The 22824-nt window shown below is 37.9% G+C and overlaps 2 protein-coding genes across 2 annotated transcripts in view; one reads left to right on the forward strand and one right to left on the reverse strand.

Annotated features, from left to right (window-relative positions):
* The window catches only part of soul3 (heme-binding protein soul3), a 9351-nt gene extending 5251 nt beyond the window's left edge, over positions 1-4100 (reverse strand). Inside the window, exons 1-2 of the mRNA XM_032500723.1 lie at positions 3845-4100; positions 3506-3759 (exon numbers count right to left, since the gene is read on the reverse strand). Of these exons, the coding sequence (XP_032356614.1) occupies positions 3506-3737 (232 nt within the window). The 5' untranslated portion in view covers positions 3738-3759; positions 3845-4100. The remainder of the gene's footprint in view (positions 1-3505; positions 3760-3844) is intronic.
* Positions 1-22824, forward strand: part of fancm (FA complementation group M) — a 42197-nt gene that overhangs the window by 12959 nt on the left and 6414 nt on the right. The window contains 10 exon segments of the mRNA XM_032500711.1: positions 9602-9733; positions 11091-11223; positions 11344-11436; positions 11627-11731; positions 12203-12378; positions 12811-13017; positions 13147-13387; positions 13504-13652; positions 14471-14635; positions 22336-22824. Of these exon segments, the coding sequence (XP_032356602.1) occupies positions 9602-9733; positions 11091-11223; positions 11344-11436; positions 11627-11731; positions 12203-12378; positions 12811-13017; positions 13147-13387; positions 13504-13652; positions 14471-14635; positions 22336-22824 (1890 nt within the window).

The raw sequence follows: 22824 nt of genomic DNA on the forward strand, positions 1-22824 counted from the left end.
CCACCCATGAGAGAGAGACATCATGGCTTTCAAACAAGCAAAGTGTCAGTTGCTTAAGGCCACACCCCCATCCTCCACCTTGCCCCCCCCTCTCCTCCTCCTCAAAATCTGCAGACCGTAAAAATTACACTTCCTAATGAAAGCTCAATGTGGGCTTGGCTCTAGTGGCTGTAACTCTGCACCAAGGCTGAATTTTGCGAAAAAGACTTTAGATATGGTACTAAGGTCTATATCCACTAAGGTCTATATACTGTAAAAGCATCCAAAGAGCACCATGTCATGGGACCTTTAAATGACATGACCAAAAAAGTCCTGAGGATGGTTTATAGCAGTCTAGTGGAAAGTATAATTTTTTACAACATTACATGCTGGTAGGAAAATTTAGGGCTAGGAGCAAAAGCAAGAAACCCTGATAGTTAAAGTAATATTCTCGAATATGGTGATTGGCCCACTGATGAAAGCTCATATTTGCAATATTATGAACTGGCTGTTTTGTGTCAACATTCAAGTAAAAAAATCCCAAACGGTGCACAATTAGTGACGCTTTTTCCATCTCCCAGCAGTGTTTGGTCTGCCAGAGAGGGTAGGCGGAGTTAACGCAACAGACTCGCTCTTCAACTCTGTGAAGCAGCGTACTGTGAGAGAACACACCTGTAATTACTAATCATCGCCATAGATGCAGCCCAAAAAGTGAAACGAAGACCTTCGAGCTTGTAACTTTAACACTTCAAGAAAGATTATAGGGATCCCCCAGAGACAGCTGGTGGAGCTGTACACCACACAAATCAGGAGAAAAGCAACATTATTAGTTTGTAGTTGAGGACTCTTCACAAATGCCGGACCGCCTGAGTGTATGTGAACACATCCTTAAGTAAGTTGAGCCAAAGTACCCTAACTGAAGTCAAACATCACGTCTTTAGTTGTTTCCACTTGTCTGTACACATCACGTTAATATCCCCAAGAAGAACAAAACAAATGTGTTTTGTTTAGTTCAAAGACTCAGGGTCGTATGTCTCCTTTTTCTCTGTTAATGAATTTGATAAACCGAAACTGAAAATACAGGTAGTTGTGGCATTTTTTTTTACTGTAAAAACAACTAGTTGGTAGCTAAGTTGGAATTAAATTTGTAGCTATAGCTAATGATAATCAATTAAATAACCCAAACCGGTAGCAAATCATAGCTCCCACATCACCCCTGTCCACCCTACTTTATCCCTATCAAGGCAAAGGAGTTTACTGTGGCCTTAGCCTGTCTCCTTAGCAACAGTATTGTCGTCCAGGACTTGCAGCCACAACCTCAGTACCAATAGAGGCAAGGTAGCTAATCCCCACCGAGTCTGAAATGTCGTATTAAATCCTAAACTAGTGCTGTGGTCTACGAGCAGAGGGAGGAGAATGACTGTGCCAGTCTGTGTTACTGGATTTGAAGTGGGCACATAGTTAATGACAAACAGCCTAACCAGCTTGTTTCCAACTTGAGGCCGGGACCTCCGAAAGAGATACTCAAAGAAATTATTTTTCACAAAACTGTGACTTTTCTCTATATACATACTCCAGTTGAATTATTAAAGGTGGCTTTGATGGTCTCTTTAATGTTTTGTGACCTACACGGGGAAGTTTTTTTGTTTTGTTCAAACAGCATTTTATTGCTGTGAAGCGGAAATTAAAAAGTCAAAGTTTAGACTCCTCAAGCTTCAAATCAACAAAATCAATCATTGATTGAAGGCAAGGATTTTAATTCAGATATTTTTGAGGTACAGTATATTGTTCAACAACGTTTCAGAGAAAATGTAGAATGTTAATAGATTTTGGTGAGAAGCCCACGGAAATATTACTGACTGAATTAAATTATTCCCCCCCTTTGTTTATGTGATTTCACAACAAACACTTACAATAAAACTGTCAAATTCTTTTGAAGAAAAGCTTGGTTACCACTACAAAATAAACGAGACTGCAAATGGAAAATTAGACAGTAAAGACCAATTTAGACCATACTTTTACTTTTATTACTTTTTTATTTTTCAAATCATTATCGCAATATCACCCGGCGCAATAAACACGTTGCAAAAGGCTGAAACATACCGTCAAAGACACGCCGAGATTTTATGCTATGAATTAAAAAAAATCTGTAGAAAACTACACTTTAAACTGTCTCTTTTTAGTGGTGCCTTTTATATTAAATTCATTGTTCAATTTGTTCATGATTCGAATGTTGGAAAGGTTTTTTTTTTTTTTCATTTGTTTAAAATGCAACAAGTAATTTGTTGTATTTTAGTACAATACTGAAAGCAGCAGAAATGCAAAACTGAGTACACTTTAAATACGTTTATTTATCGCACACTGTGGTATACAAATGTGTGAAGGTTGTAGTGTTCAACCTGGCAACCTTTGACCTAAAATTAAAAGCAAATGCAGTCAATTAAAAATGACAAAAAAAACTCAAGCCCCATTCTGCCTGTAAATCTGCAGTCATAGACTAAATATAGCATTAAACAAAAAAATTACAACTACACACACAAAATTGTAAATAGAGCTCAATCTTTTAGTCCACTTTACCTCACAAGTTCCAGGTAAGTCGTACGGCCAATGATGTTATTATACAGTTCCAGACTTAATACAATATAGTATACATTTGATTTAATTGCTTTTTTAGTACATTTTTTGTAATCGCCATTGAGTTGCTAATGTGTCAGGCTATAGTGTCAAATCATAATCAGCTTTATAGGCCAAGTATGTATACACATATACATACAAACAAGTTCACTCCGGTTTATCGTTGCTCTCAATGTACATAGAAATAGACATACCAAAAAACCCTAAAACCATGACAACAAAGCTGTAGAAGGTAGAGAACTACAAACATCTGACTTCTATGTACAGATGTAATGTATATATTTAAAAAAAAATCTATATAAACATAATGCCAATCAAATCAAAGGTGTAAAAAACATTCTTACAATATGTTTATCACAGCATATTTTATTTGTTAGATTACCCTATGCAAGGTTGAAATAACCAGATCATTATATAAATTGTAAAATAGATCCCGAATTACAGGACTTCTGTACTCCAGTAAATATGTGAGAACTACAATGCTTATTCCTAACACCTCAGGTTTTGTGTGGCGGGTGGACTTTCACAATTGTTGAACTAAGAGGATCTTAAAATGTCCACGCAATTCACGACATATCTGACATTTTTGTTGTTGTTGCGGTAGTTATTGAACCATTTATAGGAAACCCACAGGAGCCACACACCACACAAATTGACTGTTTGGTGAAACTAGCGCCACAACCCCGTGGCCTGAGTGTATGTGAACAAATCTTTAAGGAAGTTGAGCCAAAGCACCTGAAGTCAAACTTGACGTGACTTTATTTTTTACTTGTCTGTACACATTACGTGGATATCCCAAAGAAGGCTAAAACAAACGTGTTTGGGTTAGCTCAAAGACTCAGAGTCGCATGTCTCATTTTTTCCTCGTCGTGTTTATTATTTTTTTTTTTACCTTGTGAAACTTCCACTTGGTGCCCCCTCGCTACGTTCTGCCAATATTGCAGCAGTTGATCTGAGTCGTCTTCCTCCATGGCTTTTCCTTCTTCTTCGAGGCTGCCGTTTCCCGAGTCTGTCAGTTGGTCTTCCGAGAAAGACTCCAGGTCCTCCAGTGTGATCACCCCGGGTTGGTCGGGCCCGCTGCGGTCCCCACCGCCGCCGCTCATTTGGCAGCCAAATTGATCCATTTCTTTTTGTTAAGACTAGTACCTACAGAAGAAGAACAGCCTTAAAGGGTTGACGAGAAACTCACTTATGAATCGCCGGTGAATTTGCGCTTCGTTTTTCTACGGACCTCGGCGTGTTGCTCGTCCAGATTAGGACAGGCGTTACTTTTGGGTTCACAAACCAGGTACTACGAAGCTTTCCATAGCACATTTATCCATATACATATTCGCAATGTTATATATGACTTAAACTAGTCATATGCCTCCACCGGGCGCACTTTATATTCGCTAAAAACCAAGAAGTCGCCTCCCTCGCAGTAGCCGTATGTTTACAGGAGACGAGAGAGGACCACGTGACGCAGCTACAACCCCTCCTCCCGCTGCTGCCCGAGAGGATAAATAACCGAGACGTCCACCCGGTTACAGACATTTCATCCAGTAATCTCAAAGGGGCCAACTTGTCAAAAACAAAAGCATAGCTCTTAAAAAGCATCTTAGCAGTAGTCTCCAAATGCATTTTGTGGTTATTTTTTTTCTTCCTGATTTACTTGTGATTTGCGAGCAAATGTGCCAATTTATTATGTGCTGCTAGCACATACAGCTGCCCCTAATGATTATTTTCATTATCAATTCATCATTAGATTATTTTCTTGATTTAAGTAATCATTTGGACTACCAGACCATAGTGAAACATGTCTTAAAATTTTTTTTTTGTCTTAACCAAAAATGAAAAATATAGCCTGTTCAATTTACAAGTAGGCTATATTATAAACCAATAAAAGCAATTCATTCTTTTATTTGAGAAGCTGGATTTACATTTGTTCTGGACTAATAAATTACACTATTGATGAGATATTAAAATAGTTTTTTGTTAATCAGCTAATCTAATCAACCGACTAATGGTTTAAGAGTTGAATTTCTTGTCTGCTATTTTATTGTTTTTTTAAGCACTTATTTATTTTCGGTTGATTTGATTGTCATTGTAATGTATAAACATTTAGTAACATTTTGACTATTCATTAAACAAGCCATGGTTGATTAAACAACAGTTTTTGTGTGTGTGTGTGTGTGTGTCTGTGTCATATATATATATATATATATGTACATATATATATATATATATATATATATATATATATATATATGTATGTGTGTGTGTATATATATATATATATATATATATATATATATATAGTATGTATATATGTGTGTGTTTTATAATATAGTATAAATATATATGAGAAAATCTATGACCACAAAAGTAATTTTTAATTTATTTTTCAATTTGATTTGACTTTATTAATCCTGCAAGGTAATAAGTAATACATGATAACAATAATTAATTTTCTACTTGTTACTGTCAAGTTGCATTGTAATAGGGGTGCACTCTTTTAGGCTTCAGTCACGGCGACACCTTTAGCTCAGGTTCCAACCTGTTTGTAGCAGTGACACTTGCTTGCACGTAAACATGTCATTATTTGCATTCCAACCTTTTAAGAAATCGATGAATGTCTTAACAACAGGACACCCGTTGGTAGAAGGCAGCAGGGAGGGAGTTGAGTGTGTGCATGTTCACATGTTACTGCATTACAGCCATGACTGTCTCTATTAGTGTAATAGGCATAGACTGTATATGGTAATAGGAGAGGGGCTACACACCCACAGCCACATACACATACATTTAAATAGATAACAAACTATTTGGACACAAACTTGACCAGAAAAAGAGGGATGATGATGATTATAATATTTTCTTAAATAAATACTTTGGTACATCTTTTTTTATGTTTCATTATTTTAACCATGTGACTTTTATTGTGGCAGATGTTCAAGAAAAATATATCCTTGTGAAGTTAATATACAAACTTGAGCTTGTGTGCTAGGGGACAGACTAAGCAGGATTTCCTCTGATCTGTGTCGTTGCAACAGCCAACCACCATGTTGCACCCTTCAGCATGCACGTAGCGAGGACTTTATATAATCAACTGTGGGGTAGTCTACATTTAAATACACACATGCAAATACAGAAACATACACTTATACACACAGCCTATACTACTCTCTCATTCACACACACACACAAACACACACAAACACAAGTCCCTCCCATTGTGGGTTATTCAGAAAATTCAGCTTAGTATAGGTTTTGTTATTAATAGCAGACTACAGACTGACTTTTTCTGTGATTCACCACGTCACTTAGCTCCATGCCCCTCAACCAATCATTTGCTGGCCCCTGCTGAGCATGCTCAGTGAGGCTGTTAACGATGTCATTTGGCACACATCCTCGCCTCTCCACTACCTACTCTCCTCCCTTCTCCTCTCCTCTTTTTAATGATCGTACTGTTCTTAGGAATAATCCAAATCTAATATTCACGTTGTGTTATAAATTTGTACTATTTTTTAGAAGACTCTATCTCTGAATGAATTCATTTCAGAACACAAACATACCTTACAGGTGGTACATTAAATAACAGAGAACAGGCTTTGGGAAGGAGCATGACGGTTCTTTATCCTGCTGCTGGCTCTGCGAGTGAAACAGCTCCAGCACCAATATGATGTTTATTATAATGATAATAATTATTGCAGTTAAAATATTTTTAGTTGCAGGCAGCCCTAGCTAAAACCCAAAACTCCAGTTAACATGAAATTTTAGTTTTTTTTTTAAATTTCTGTCATTTCACCTCACACTCCACCCAGACAACAACAGCAACCTCACTAATCTGGCGCTGAGTAATCTCATAATCTCTGGACCTGACCGCGGAGTACACATTGCCTCATTGAGCGCGACCTGTCAGTTCACTGGAGAGAGATTTTCTCTCAATGCTGTCTGCTTCTCTCTGATATGCACAACCACAGAGACATGCATATACAGTATGGTATACACTACGCAGAAGAAATTATATAAACGTGTTTTTATTGATTCAAAATTGGCAAAATTTGTGTGAAACTACAAGCCAATTTCTTTTATCTATCAAACACACAAATACAGAAGACTAATTATACTGTACACCAGAAAACAAAAGAGTTGGGAGGATAAAACAACGTAGCGACAACTTTGTTCCTCTTGGATCTCTATTACTAGCAAAAGACGTGAAGTTTTCCCAAGGGTGGTGCAAGAGAAAAGGCCATGATGTTATCTAAAGTAAAAGGGTTAATTCTCTGTTTTAGAATTTAGAATGGCGGTCTAAGACCTGGTCAGACTGCATGCTAAACGTTAACCAATATGCATATTACCATGTATTAAATATTAACATAGGGCTGACCAAAATCTTCTATCCTGATATACCTAAGTAATTTAATATCTCAGTGTTTAGCATGCTACAACGTTTGATTAATTAGGTCACATTGCCCCGTGTGAGTGATTGTGAGCGTTCATGGTTGTCTCCCTGTTTAGCTGATATACTGGTGACTTTTCCAGGGTACATCTTGCCTCACACCCAATGTGAGCTGGGATAGGCTCCAGTCCCCCTTTATCCACTATTGTGCTTGAACAAAATATGGCGGCCACCTAACTATGATAAACAGCCGGAAATGTTTTAAGGATGTACATGGTTTAAGCTTTAACACATTGTAAGACGTCACTTTGGGCTTAGCAACTTGTTATGGGCATTTGTCGTTACAACGTAGACCACATGATTGATCAGTACCAAAATCAAAGTAAGGAAGCAGGCATTTCACAGTTCACATTAGCAATAGGTAAACCCCTTTGGGCAGACTGTAGGTCATGGTAGGATGTTTTGTGTAGAATCTGACCCCAATGGTCTTGGATAAGATTGGAGTAGGCTTTTAGCCTACGGCTTGATTTTATATTGAGTTTCCCCATTTTTTTCGGAACCACTTACATCACCATCCATAGAAAAGTGTTTTCTGTTGTATCTTTTCCTGGAACCCAGTGCTACATTAGACCTGCATTATGCAATTAAACCTCCTCCTGTATATCATCCCCATCAGTGGTCCTTGGTTTTATACACCTGATACAGCTATGATTGAATCATCTTGTAAAGAAAATATATTTTTTACATTTTTTAACATTCAGTGTTGCAATTTTGGATTTATCTGTGTTTTAAGCCCTCACAGTAACGGATTAATTAATTGTAGAAATTAAAGTAAAACATTTAAATAATGCACTTTTGATATTCTCAAAACCTTGCTGTACCTTCTTTAATTATTAAGTGTATAAAATCTCACTTCACTCCACACTCTATGAATGAAAATAAACACTTTTCAATACTTTGAATATGAACATAGCATCATTTTAGTTAGTTTGGGTTTGTTACAATACATGTTTTTTGACCAGGCTTAAGTTGGTTCCTCAATTTTCATTAAATGGTCTTGAGAAAACAGCTGTTAAGTAATCTGTTTCCAAGTTTGAACCATATCATATGTGATGATGCACAATCCTGACCAGATGGGATGGCCCCCTTATACTTACATGAAAGAATGTTTAGGTCTAGGTGATATAGCTGTTGATGTTTTCTGAAAGGTCAGGGGAATTAAGGGTTGTTATTTAACCCTTTGCTTTTGTGTTCATCTAAGCTCTATAATGCGCACTCACATTTCACCATAGAGAAGCAGGCTGAAGCGGAAATGGGACAAATGGACAGCCCGCTGTCCACTTCAAGGGGAACGCTTAATTAAAAAAATGTTTAGGTTCTAAAGTAGTTTGTCGATTCTGTTTGCCAACACCTCAGTCCTAACCGCATCACTGTCATGCCAATAATGACATAAAATCAAACCCTCCTTGTGTTATATTGCCTAAATATAGAATATATTGATACGTTGAATCCATTGCTTTTTATGTATTACTTTGATCCGTTCATTTTTTTATTGCCTATCTGTTTTTTTATGTCACATGCTGCAGTGAAGGTTTTGTGTTTTTTCTTATTTTGTGGATTGCGATGCCTGATTGTCCAACAAAATTACTAATCCTTTTATAAGAAAAATATACCAAGGTATGTTTTAAACATGTAGTGTATGTGTGGATGATATTTTATTTTAATTTTTTGGGGGCATTTCCGGCCTTTACTTTTGACAAGACGGCTGAAGACATGAAAGGGGAGAGAGAGGGGGAATGACATGCAGCAAAGGGCCGCAGGTCGGAGTTGAAACCGGGCCCGTTGCATTGAGGAGTAAACCTCTACATATGGCCGCCCACTCTACCAACTGAGCTATCTGGGCGCCATGTGTGGATGTAACATGTACAATTCTTAAAGTACAGCATCTGTTGTTACTATTATTATTACCCTATTGATATTATAAAATCTATGAATATGGAAAAAATGATTAACTTATTTGCACATCATATAAATTAGTTTTTGTTATCCCCTTTACAACGCAAGCATTATTTACAAATCAGAACAACTCAATTGCCTTTCTGTTACAAAATCTGAATTGGTCCCAAAGGGGAGAGGCAGACGACTTCTTTTATCCTGTTTGGTTTCTAGAGCCGCAGTTTTACACAGCTGAAATTGAAATTGCAATGACCCATCCCCCCATTATCTGTAGCCAGAAGGATGAATAGATATGGTTAAAATTGTCCATCTGACAAACTGCCTCCATCTCTCCTTCCATTATAAAGCAAATGGGCAGGCGGAAGAAAAAATCCAACACATTTCAGTGTTTATTATGTGTCTCCTTTTGAAGTAGGACCGCTATTTAGTCTTATCGAGGTAGTACCTGTGTATCTCAAAGTGATCACAGTTGTGTGTGTGTGTGTGTGTGTGTGTGTGTGTGTGTGTGTGTGTGTGTGTGTGTGTGTGTGTGCGCACTATCCATATTTCTGTCTGCGTGGTGCTTGCTAGTCGGTCTGATGCACCACTTAACACTGGAAACCTATTACTGATGAACTACATACTGTATGTGTTTGTTGCTCTTCCTGCCAGGTGCTGGAGAAATTCATGTCTCGCCTTGTCCAGAACCGGGTGATGGCACACAAAGACCTGCGGACTCTCAGCAAATACCAGATCATCCTCGCCAGGGATCAGTTCCGCAAGAACCCACCACCATGCATCAAGGCATGGAGTCTGCTCAACGAATCTTTGGGTGCTATTGTGTCATAAACTATGTGCTTTAGTAAAACATTTTGACATTATATGATACACAGCAAATTAGTTAGTAGTAAAAGGTTATCAGACAACTCAAAAACATAAATGCATGTATCAGTAAATTATATTGTCAGGTAAATAATAGAAATGCTGTGTAAAACAATCTACAGCTTCCTACGCATAAAACAGCCATGGTCCTTAATGAAGACTAGAGACATGCTTAAAAGATGAAGGTACTGCCGATAGACAAATGGGGTTTGTTAAATTCAAGTTTGGTTGCTAACTTTGTTAGGTCATTAGCTGGCTGAAATGCTTTTGCTACTGTTACTGAGTTTTATACAGTGTGCAGTCGTTTTATAAAGAAACTTTTATAATTAGCTTTGGCTGTGTAGCTATCTTAAAAGGCTGGTGTTTAGTGTGTTTACCCACCAGTGTTTTCAGTTAAACGGGACCGCCAAATGTACATATCAAAGTCTGTTTACAAGTCTTGGGGAGTACTACTGCATACTGTATGTAGAGAGTGGCGCAAAATCTGGTAAACTGCCTTAACTGATGTCCCCTGAGGTGACACACACAAAAAAAAACTCCCAATCACCACGCATACCTAAACAAACCCATCTCATTATCTTATCAGCATTAAGAAAAATCAAAATGTTGCATGGGGAATATACGGAATATGTAAATGAGTAAATGTGTGCTAAGACCAAAACACTTGAACGTGAAAGATAACTACAGTAGAAGAGTGAAATAAATTACGTTTTCATTTATTTCATTAATAAAAGCACAAATGTTTATATTTCTTTTAGTATTTGGTTTTAATTATTTAACTAACAACTATTTATTGATACATTTAGTAGTACTAGTATTACTTTTGCTTGTCTCTTGACCTTTTACGTCTGCAGCTTCAGGGCTCCTTATAGATGTACCCAAGGCTGTAGAAACTAATCAATCAGTCAAGCAGTGAGGTTGAGACTGTTTATAAATATGACCCATTCAGAAAGTTGGATTTGTACTGTATTTTATTTTAAAGCTTTTAAAGCAGTGTCTGGTATAGTTGATTGAAAATGAATGGATTTCCTGTCCAAGTTTAGATATTTAAGATAAGCATCAAAGTGTTTATTTTTAGTATACACACCATTTTAGAAATAGGCTAAATACATCTAAATTACATTTTATTTTCAAATGATGCATTAATGCACTTTGAAATACAGTAGAAGCAGTGTAAACCATGGTATTTAATTTTGAGGCCTTTTTTTTTACAATTCAAATTCTTACCAGTGGTCTCCTAATGGTTGAATGGACTGACATGCTCTCCTGTCCTCTACAGGGTCCGCAGCATGGGATGCTGGAGGGCACCTTTGCCCTCTGCATCACCCTATACCATGGCTACGAGCTGCTGATGCAGATGGGACTCCGATCGCTCTTCTTTTACATCCAGGGAATCATGGACGGCTCCAAAGGTTGGTCACCTCCTGGCTTTCAGTGTATTTTGTTGCCTTTCATACCCCAGGCACTCAATATCTTGTCTTGTCTGTGTCTGATGTTTGATATGTTTATTCTTAATGCTTTGTTTGGCTCAGATATGTCCAGGGCAAGAAATGAATTGCAGAGGACCCCCGCCTTAGTGGACCTTTACCGTGAGATGGAAGCTATGTTTCTAAAGCCATCTGCTGGTACCTAAGAACTTATTCATACCATATTAATCACATTTCTTAGCCTTTCTTGTGTACTTCAAAGAAGCATTATGATGGCATTTTCTTGATTTTTTTTTGTTTTTTGTGCAGCTATCAAGGTACATTAAGATATAGAAAGGAATACGCAGAGTATCTATTTGACTAACATCCACTATATTGATACTTGTAGATCCAGATGAGCCCTTCATTTACGGCCACCCCAAACTGGAGAAACTGGAGGAGGTGGTGTTGCAGCACTTCAGACAGTGGGCTAAGAGCTCAGCAGAAAATAATGGTGATTTACTGTACTTATTATATATTATAAATGCAATTTTTGTTTTGTGTTAAACTTTAAATCTTAAGTTGTCTTCACAGCAAACAGAAAGCATATGGCACTGTAATAAAGCTATTTAACCTTGTTGCCATGCTCACATCAAAGATTCAGTGTTGGAGTTTAATAGTGCTGCAGTGTTTCAGGTCTTCAGCTATGAAGATATAATGCATGCAGAGACATACTGTTCTCCTGAACAAGAAAAAGCAGGAAAAATATCCACAGTGCATTATTTGTTGCAGCATAATTCAAACTACAAGAGCTAATAATTGAAACCTAGACTTTGATGAGAGTAACACTTAGCATACTAGATTTGGAGATGATAACATAATGCAGCATTCCAGTATCTGAATTAAACCGGCATAAGAAACCGGCTCATGGTTACTGAGGGAATTTGTAATCAATATGTTTCTCTTCTGTCACATTAATATCCAGGTTCGGGTCCTCAGGAAGTAAGCACGCGTGTGATGATCTTTTCATCATTCCGTGAGAGCGTACAGGAGATCGCAGCCATGTTGAACCGCCATGCTCCGCTGATAAAGGTCATGACCTTTATGGGCCAAGCCTCAGGGAAGGGAGTCAAAGGCTTCACCCAAAAGGAACAACTTGAGGTAAAGTGGTTTGTTTTATCATCAAGGGCAGATAAACAATGAGGGGTTTTTGTATATATATATATATATATATATATATATATATTTATGTATATAGTGAGTTAAAAAAATATAAAAAGTGCCCTTGTGATAAGAATTAATTAGGGTTGTCTGTGGCTCAGGAGGTAGAGCGGTTCGTCTTTAACCATCATCAGTGTATGAATGCGTTTGAATGAGAAGCAGATTATAAAGGGCTTTGTTTGGGAAGGTAGAAATGTGCTGTATAAATGTAAATACTATATTCCAAGAACAACTTATTATAAAGGCTTCATCAAGCTCAAAGGCTGTGTCACCTATAACACTTTATTTTCCAATGAACAGTTCCATTTTTCAAGTTCTGATAGTAAGTCAAATGAGTTTTACCATTTAAAGCTTTGTTCACTTGTGTTGTAGGTGGTGTTCAGGTTCCGTCAGGGAGGCTTCAACACACTGGTGTCGACCTGTGTCGGGGAGGAGGGGCTGGATATTGGAGATGTGGACCTCATTGTTTGCTTTGATGCACAGAAGAGTCCCATCCGCCTTGTGCAGCGGATGGGACGTACCGGACGTAAACGGCAGGGACGAATTGTTGTTATCTTGGCTGAGGGACGCGAGGAGAGGGTGAGTGTTCTACCAAAGCGAGGAAAAATGAGCCGTGGACCCTCGACTTAAACGTTTGATGTTCTACCAAATGCACATAACCCCACAACGATCCACCAAACCACCTATACTAAACTGTGTTTTCCTCAGACCTACAACCAGAGCCAGAGCAACAAGCGCAGCGTGGACAAGTCTATTATCAGCAAAAAAAGCGCATTCCACATGTACCCCAACAGTCCCCGCATGCTGCCCGATGGTGTGAACCCCACCCTGCATAAGATGCACATTACCTGTGGGCAGTTTGACCATCGGGAGAGTAGCAGACGATCTGTCAGGGGTCGACGGTCTCACTCTGAGGGACAGGCCTCACTTATCCACCCTCAAAACCTGAGTGAGTAATAAGGCAGGGCGAGATTTTTGTCATACAGAATGGAGACAGGGAAAAAAACAAGGTTTCTTGATTGGAGAAACATGGGTCTCTGATTTTGTGTGTGTCTAATCTTGTAGTTTGGCAGGGCAGTGCAACGTCAGACGGGTTTCTGAGCAGTACTGAATATACCCTCTGGGCGTCCACCATGAGGCTGGATGAAGATGAAGCTCATCCAACCCTGAAACGATCCAATTTCATGACCCTACCAAGTGATCTACCACCTCAGGTTTCTTTTGTTTCTTTTCTTGTTCCTTTCTGTCTTTCTTGTGTTGGGCTGAAAAGTAACGGGCAATAAAAGACATTGAAGATAAAGCTGTAGTGAGCTAGGGTTGGGAATCCCCAGAGGCCCCACAATTTGACATTATTGTGATTTTAAACATATTGCTATTTATTGAAATGTATTATTTTTCTTTCCAAGTTAAAATTATGTCCCCAAACATCTGTTTTATCTAAAAAGATTCTTTCTTTCTGTGATGAAAACCTGTCATAAATGTTGTAAAAATTGTTAAATTTTATATAATAAAAGATTAATATTTGCCGTTGGAGTATTGATACAGTATTTCCATGGACAATATCCCGATACTATGCTGTGTCGACACCCCCCCCCCCCCCCCCCCTCCCATTGTGAGCCCATCCATGTCCTGAAACCCACATACAGGATTTTTATATATCTTATATTATATTTTATATATCTTATATTATTATTATTATTATTATAAGACACTTTGATAATGATAATTTTATGGACCTCCATAGATTTTGATATTGTTCGGAGACATTAATGGTACTGCATCTTAGTAAAATTCTCCCGCTTTTGACATTGCATGGTGGCAGAGACATTAGAACGATTTGCTGTAATTTCAGTTGGCTAAATCTTAACCCCAAGATTGGAAAGTTATGTGTTTAAAAGACACCCATTTTATTAGTAAAATGTAATGTATGCAAAAACCTTGTTATATTCTTCCTGTGTGTGTTTTATGAAGGGCTTGAATATATTGTTACTATTTTACTAACACCTATATGATATAATTTTATGCCCCAAAGGAGGAAGTTTCCAAAAGTGGACCACCGTCCAGAGAGCTATCTTTGTGGGAGTGGAGACACTGGCAGCACAAAGCGCTTCCTACTAATGTTGTTGATCATTCCCTCCGCTGCCGCCACTTCATTAAGGTGATGGAGCTCGTAGACGGCATGAGAGAGGAAAATGAGGTGAGAACAGGAATAATAAGTTATTGTATGACAGTGTTGCTGTGTATTATTTTGCTGAGCACCGAGACAGAAGCTAATGTAGTCCTACTCTATGGCATTAAGAAGTGTCTCGGCAGCTCAATGAGTTAATAAGATGAGCATGTAACCACTAATTAGAAGTATATGCCAATTAATCAAAGCTCCTGGTGTTAGGCAAACCGTTCAACAAAATGCCCTCAAACATTTTGCAACCATTTTTGCTTAGTTTTGTAAAAAAGAGGCAGTAGTCTATGTTGAGTTTTTTGTTGAAAGGGAGACCAAGCTTTATAAACTCAACAGGATGAAAGAAGTCAGCTGAGTTTCTTGAGAACATAAAATTGTGGTTTGTGTTGCATCACTACATTCATTGTTTTGAGCTGGAAGGCAAATTCCTGGCATGATAAACAGGCTCTAGTGAAATTGGGGTGTGAGTTTTAAAACATTTTTTTACGAGTGCCAAAATACTGCCAACAAATGCCTGTTGTTAGAAGAAAATAAAACACCCCACACTTTTTAAGCCCTTTAGACCAGTGGTTCTCAAACGTTTTGACATGAAGGACCCCCACATGGACAGAAGCTAGACCACGAACCCCCATTTGATATGTTTTTGTCCCAGGTTTCCCATCTGATACGATTTTTGCTTGTAGATGTTTTATTACAGAAAGTCTATGAAAGCCACGACCAAGATAGTCATGCATTATGTCATTGTGTTACTCATGGATGGAATTATAGTGACAATAATCTTTTTCTCTTTTTAATGGGGACCCCCGGAACCCCCTCAAGGACCTCTTGGGGTCCCCGGACACCACTTTTAGAACCATTGCTGTAGACCGCTAACGATACTGACCTCAATCAAGCCGCCTCCCTTAGTCAGGTCTCTTGCTCTTTTCAATATCCTTTTTGTTTTTCTGGGTGAAGAAGAAGACTCCTGTAACTGAAATTTGGATTTTGAACATGTGTGGTCCATGATTCCTTCTTCAAACTTGCTGGGCAGGGAAGCAACGATACCCATTAGCAGCATTAGCAGCACCTGTGAGTTTATCTTGTGACGGCGAAAACACGAAAGGCAGTATATCCTGTATGTCCCTTACCGGCTAACGTATTTCAAGATGTTGCATGAATATGGAGCTTCTACCCCAGTTCATGCAAGTGAAAATGTATAATTTAAAGCCAAAAGGAATACTTGGAATTGATGTTGGTGGTAAATATTCATGAAAAAGGACAAGTTCGTGAATGGGCAACACTGATTTTGATGATGAACAACTTAACACGTTACACACTGGATCTTTAAATATCTTTTGGTATCCATCTACTCAATAATTTGAAAGATATACCGGTACAATAGCATTAACAGTGACAATATGACATTGCATTTTTCAGTTTAAACAAATGAGACGAGATTGTGCATCACCTTCATAGCCATCGATTCTTTGTACTTCTGTCTAACTTTCAACTTTCCAGCTTTTTTGTAGCTGGATATATTAAGTTGTTTCTAAATATGAATTTGGATAACCTTAGTGTAAAATGATTGCTACAGTTTCATTTTGAGGGAAAAATCGGCGAAATCGTTTTATTTCAGATTTATTGCTTTGTTTTAATGACGCCTGTCTCTCTCTCTCTTCAGTCACTCTTTTCCTTTCTCGTCCACATGCGGGTGCTCGTTGAGCCTCCATCTCTGCCTTTTCCACCAGCTGACACCTTGTGAAATACAATAAAACAGACAGACTGCAGTCTATTATTATTTGGGGGTTTAGTAATATTTTTGGGTAGCTTCAACCCCTTAAAATAGACCTAACAACGTCCCTGCATATCAGGAGGTTCATCAGATCAGAAAGTGCTCTCTGTTTGGATGGTGCGGTTTCATAAGCAATACCAGTCAGGTAATTTAGCCACCGTTTTGCACTCCCAGGCCCTGTTTCCATTTTGCCAATCCTTTTCATTATCACTTCAAAATGTTGGTTTTAAGAATGTACCAGGCCATCTGCTATTTCACAAGATTGTATGATCGATAACAGCCCTGAATTTCTCCAAATCCTTGAAATTAGGTCAGAGATTATGTTAAAACTGGCTATTAGCTGAGCTAACAAGTGCCTACCTTTTTCTTCCCCCACAGGGTTTTCACCATACTAATCAGCCCACCATTAAAAAATAAACTGGATTACAGCGCGAGATGGCAGCTAATGTCTCACATGCCTTCTTGAGTGAATTCAGGTCATGAAATACAGAGTGAACAAAAGCGGACTTTAATTCAAACATTTGATCAAAAAACAATTTAGTACAACATTAATCACTCTCCAAAAGTAAAAAAAAAAAAAAACTCTGTACAACACAAATTCCATAAGCCTGAACACTGTGGTGCAGTTCCTGTTTTATTTTTTATTTGTTTTTGCCAGAGGCATGTCACAGTCTATTTGGCTCAGTGTGCTGCATCATAAATCATGGTTCTTATTGTAGCAGTCTCTCTTCAGGGCATTCAGTTTATTTTCCAGCAGGTAGAGATGCATGCTAACAGGTGTGTGTGTGTGTGTGTGTGTGTGTGTGTGTGGGTGATATATATATATACAGTGTATATATATATATATATATATATATATATAACACACACACACACACACACACACACACACACACACACACACACTGTATATGATGTGAAGTTACAAAAATGACTGTATAACTGTTGGGTAGTTTAATTTTTTTTTAAGCTAAAACAAATGTTTATGTTGGCAAATCTCAATCTAGAGGTATAGTGGTAAAAGGTATATTTTATATTAAGTATAAAGGTAGTGACGTAGAAGTATGAAGTAGCAGAAATTGACACACATCTAAGTAGAAGTACATAAGCACAGTTCTTGAAACATCCATAGCTTATTTTCCATTCAATTAACATCTGTTTTTACTGTTGAGGTACTGCTAAGACGAAAAACAAGAAGTAATTAGTTCATAATTCATTCATCATTTTTAAGAAAATGATTGAATAAAATTAGAATAAAAAAGCAGTTGTGTTTTTATTTTAGTTTTTCCCAAATCCACAAAGAAGTTTTTTTAAGTGTTTTTTAAGTCCACAAAGCAATTTTGTCTACCCCTGTTTTTTTTATTTAATTTGACCGTTTTTCTAATTTGATAAACATTACCGCTCCATTTAGTGATGATGATTTAAAAGATTAAAGTGTGTCTTCTGTGTGTCCAATGGAGTTTTTACTCTATTGTATTGTCACTTTGTGCAAACAGATGTGTTTCTCTTACCACACAAGCAGCCTCTCTTCCAGCCATGTTCTACACTCCTCTTTACTCTGGGAGGATAACATTAGTCACGGCTTCCTTGCGTTTCCTGAAGAGAGGCCATCTTACCAAAAAAATAAAGCACCTTCTGAAAGTCGAAACTTTATACATATTTTTTTATAAATCTTGCCCGCACATATCCTCCTCCCCTTAATAGCCTTGCACTCAAGGAACCATTCATCTAATTTAAGCCATTTTTGGTCTGCTGTGTTTGTTTCTGTGCTGCCTCTTTCTCTGTATGATGAGGAGGCACAGGGCAGGCTGGCCTCCTCTCCAGTGATTATGTAACGCTTCTCTGAACGGTTACATAACGTCAGGAAGCTGGAAGTAGGTTGAGCAGTGATGACCCACATGTTTAGCGTGCTGGGCTGAGGAGGTGAGAGTGGGAGATCAAAGAAAAAGATGAAAGAAGACAAATAAAAAACAGGGAATTAAAGTGACACTAAAAGGTTACACTAAATTATCAACTTCACATTTACAAATAGATTATTCACATATTGCTGATAAGCATATATGGTCGTTATTTGATGTAGAATAGTTTAAGTTTGATGGTGCTTGAGTTAGAAAGTGCAAGACACTTCCAGTATGTCACAGCATACCATGGCTTTAACATGAATGCTTTAACTTTTAATTTTGCAGATATGTAACAGAGACAGAAGCTTTGGCTTCATTTACATTACATTTATTTTGTGTTATCTCACATATTCTTGCTTATTGTCGTTTGATCATGTTCAGGCTCGACATTGTTGATAAACAGAGAGGAGTTTCCACTTTGCTGCTTCCTTCATCATCCAGTCTAAAACCCTGTGATCGTTGAGCATCTACAGCTCTCTCTCTCTGTCTGTCTATCTGTCTGTCTGTCTCTCTGTCTGTCTGTCTCTCTCTCTGTCTGTCTATCTGTCTGTCTGTCTGTCTCTCTGTCTGTCTGTCTCTCTGTCTGTCTGTCTGTCTGTACACATCATTAAGTTTATTTTGGTCTGTGACTCTGATCTCTCGATCTAGAGACTTTATCTGATCGTTATTTAATTGCATGTCAGGGGTTAAGGTTAATTCACCTGTGTGAATGCAGTTCTAGTCATTATTTTTCTATTTCTATTTTTTGAGAAAGGGTGTCAAAACTCAATAGAAACAAGATATTCAAAATACCCATTTCATCAATTGAACAGTAAATATCAATGGAACTCCAGATGAAAGCAGTAACAAATGCTCTTATAAGAACACATTCGCATGCGCACAGAATAACCGGTGGTGGAAACCTTTGGTCCAATCACTCAGATCTCACCCCCCTCTTTCAGTTGACTACAGAGTGTAACTATCCTCATCATTGTTTCAGTTGTTAATTATAAGCAATTTGCCTGCTTGACATTTTGCATTGTCACAAAGGTGAAAAAGCACAGGTCTTACTAATAATATTTGCAATGCTTCTGTTATATTAAATTGTCCCAGTAGGCCTAAGTCATGACAGGGGGACAGCCCCACTGTCTCTTCAAAACTAAATTACATGTGTTCTATTACACAAAGTTATTCTTGACAGCCACTAAGTCTAAGTTATTTCTATTTTCTTACGCTGTTGTATTAGTTAGGTTAATAATGATTGCAAAGACAGGTGGTGTAAGAGATAATTGGTATATAATTCATTCAACATTTCCAGGAAAATAATCAAATAAAATAGATTTAAAATTATTGTATATTTCAGTTGTTTTCCAACCCACTAATACATTTTTACTTAGTTCAAACTGGTTCATAAAGTTAGCATTGGTAACTATTTCCAATATATTACTTGAAATAGTACTTTACACCCCGACAGCAATAAATGACTTATGGGCTCTGGAATTGGAGCAAAAAAGATCCGTCATCTGTAGCTGCTGACCTCCCTAATGCAGTAAAACTGCATATTTTAGCATGGCCTTTTATTGTGGCCAGCCTAAGACACACCTGTGCAATTATCATGCTATCTAATCAGCATCTTGACATGCCACACCTTTAAGGAGAATGGATTGTCTCGGCAAAGGAGAAGTGCTCACTAAATTAGATTTAGACAGATTTGTGACCTATTTGAGAGAAATAAGCCTTTTGTGTACATAGAAAAAGTCTTAGATCTTTGAGTTCGGCTAATGAAGAATGGGGGCAAAAACAAAAGTGTTGCGTTCATAATTTTGTTCAGTATATAGGTGAAAACTGGCCTTTTTTTAAAAATTATGGTCAGCTAAAAAAAATTATTGTCTCCAAAATTCTAACTTTTCAATTGTATAGTGAATGCCAGTAAGTTATGTGGTCAAAAGATACAGATAAGACTTAAAAAAAAAAAATACTAATATTATTTTGACAATATGATATCAAAAACTGATCAAATATAAACATAAAATTCTAATATTCTTCTTTTGATATTGTAAAACATGATTTGTAAACAATGTTAACACAGCCCAATCAACACTTCCATGGAAACACCATTGATTGTATTTGATTGATTGAATATTTTTATTGTATTAATTTTGGATATAGATGACATTTTTTTGTCAGTGGAGAGCCTTGCTTGAGGAAAGTATCCAGCCCTCATTGAAAGCTGTGGAATGTTGAAGTGATAATAGCAGCTCTCATTCTGAGCGTGACACCTGCAAGCTGTCTATTGTTTGCCTCCAGTTTGTCTAGTTAAAAGCTTAAGGACAAGGTGTGACAGAGTAATTGGTGAGGTGTCGTCATTCTTCTTATTTACTAGTGGAGTAATTGCCAGTGTAAATGATCTCCAGACTTTACAATGGCTTACTGCCACATTGTGCCTTCTTGTGGGAGATGAACATGACAGGATCAAAATGACATGCTGATTAGGTGCGATGGATATCAGAGTAAAAAAACTAAAAACCTCAAATGACTCACTGCCCTTCATACTGGCTCTGACTCGCTGCCCTTCATACTGGCTCCACGTCTTAAAGTAGAAACCTGCTGATTGAGACTCAAAATCTTTCAGGTCATTCAGCCACATAATGAGAACAAGGACACTGTTTCTGCAATTACTCAAACCCACCTAATTGTGCTGGCTCAGCTGCACACACTACACTCAAAAGTCAAAATGTACACAAAGAATATGCTGCTTGCTGAATCTGTTGTTTGTTCCACTACTTTGGTCTAGACTGAAACACCAACTATTAGATGGATTGCTATGCCATTTTGTAGACATTAATGGTCCCCAGAGGATCTGTCCTACAGACTTTGGGAATCCTCTTTAATTTAGTGTGTTTTTTTTTACTGACTGCAGTGACTGAGTATAGACCGTTAAATAACCAAGAGAGGATAAATTTAAATCATGACTAAACTGCCCCAGGTAAGCGGTAGACAGAATTGGTTTGATTTTAAAGATACCCACAGTATATCTTGGAGTAAATTGAGTTAACGTTGAAAGCATGTCTAATAAAAAGAAAACAACAGTTTCACATTCAATGCTTCGACACTGACTTGAAAGGGTGGTGCAGTAGGTAAGTGACGCCATAAAGTACTTCTACACTTAGTGACCTGTTTGTGTAAAGACACACCAGGGTCTTACCAACTCCATCTGGATCAAAAGGCTTGTGTTACCTGTGCAAAGGGCATAAATAAAGCTTAGTCATCTGCACCAATGCACAGTTTTATAATGGAATAAAGGGGGTGGGGGGCGAGAAACAGGGACTTTTTCAATGTGAACTTTGACAATTTTACATTAAAGAAAATTCTAACAACTATTTCTTTACTGTAAGATGGTCTTTAATGCACCGTGTCCCATATTTAACAACACTGAGTGCCATTTGTTCCCATTCAAATCATTCCCACTATATTGAGTGTGAAGCTTCATTTAATACAGTGACATAAGGTCTCCTCTCATCTAAGTTAATTGTTCAATGAGCATCTTCAGCCTGCTAGTCACAGCTTTGATGGCACCCTATCAGTCCCATTAGGACACCACTCTAGATGAATCACTTCCAGGTCATATGGCTTGCACAGGTGATAGGTGATGGATGATTAAGATGTGTTTATGAACTTGTGCGTTAGATACAAATAGAAATGGATTAAGGAAAGGGGAAAATGTTTTGATTTTGGGCCAATTTTTTGTGGTATTGTCCTAATTGTGACACAAGGCGTCCCTGTGTCTGTCTTCCCAGATGTTTCAGAAAAATAATATATTGGAAACGTTACATCAGATGTTTGTGTGTGCTCTATGTGTTGCTGCAATGTGACAACTCTTCATAGGGACTTCCTGTTTAGATTACTGTATGAGCAGGAAATAACATGCTGTTTGATTGGTGAACTGGCTGCCCTCATTGTGACGTAAATGGGTTGGCTTGTGCAAAGGTTGATTACTGCTCCTTGACATTGGTTCTCCTCCAGAAGGATATTTCTTATACAACTCTTTTGTGTCTGTTTGTGTTCAGGGGGAGTGTGGTTATGAACAGGAGCTTCTTCCTTACCTCCACAAAGCGGATGCTGTTGGCCATGTGAAGAAAAGGCAGAAGAAACAGAAAGGCACAAAGACCTGCACTACAACTACCAACTACAAAGCCAAACCGTCTCACTCAACGCTGTCTGATCTGGAATGCATTGACGATGAAAGAGATTGGGAAAAGACACTAGGAAAGAGCACAGTTTCCACATTTGCTGAGGCAAAACAAAGCCGTCCTGTTGAACATGATACTGAGGCGCCTTATGATATCATCACTGATGACCCAGGACCTGAGGCAATTTGTCCTCTTCTGTCTAACAATGACTGTCCAGAAGCTGACATGGACGATGAATATGCCATTATTAATGAGGGTGTCATAGAGTCAGAGCACACCGTTTCAGACAAAATCACAAAATGCATTACAAAAGTTGATGAAGATGTTGAACTTCAAGCCATGTTCTACCTCCCTAAATGGGATTCA

The sequence above is a fragment of the Etheostoma spectabile genome, chromosome 20 (assembly GCF_008692095.1).
Source record: "Etheostoma spectabile isolate EspeVRDwgs_2016 chromosome 20, UIUC_Espe_1.0, whole genome shotgun sequence".
In the NCBI taxonomy this organism is placed as follows: Eukaryota; Metazoa; Chordata; class Actinopteri; order Perciformes; family Percidae; genus Etheostoma; species Etheostoma spectabile.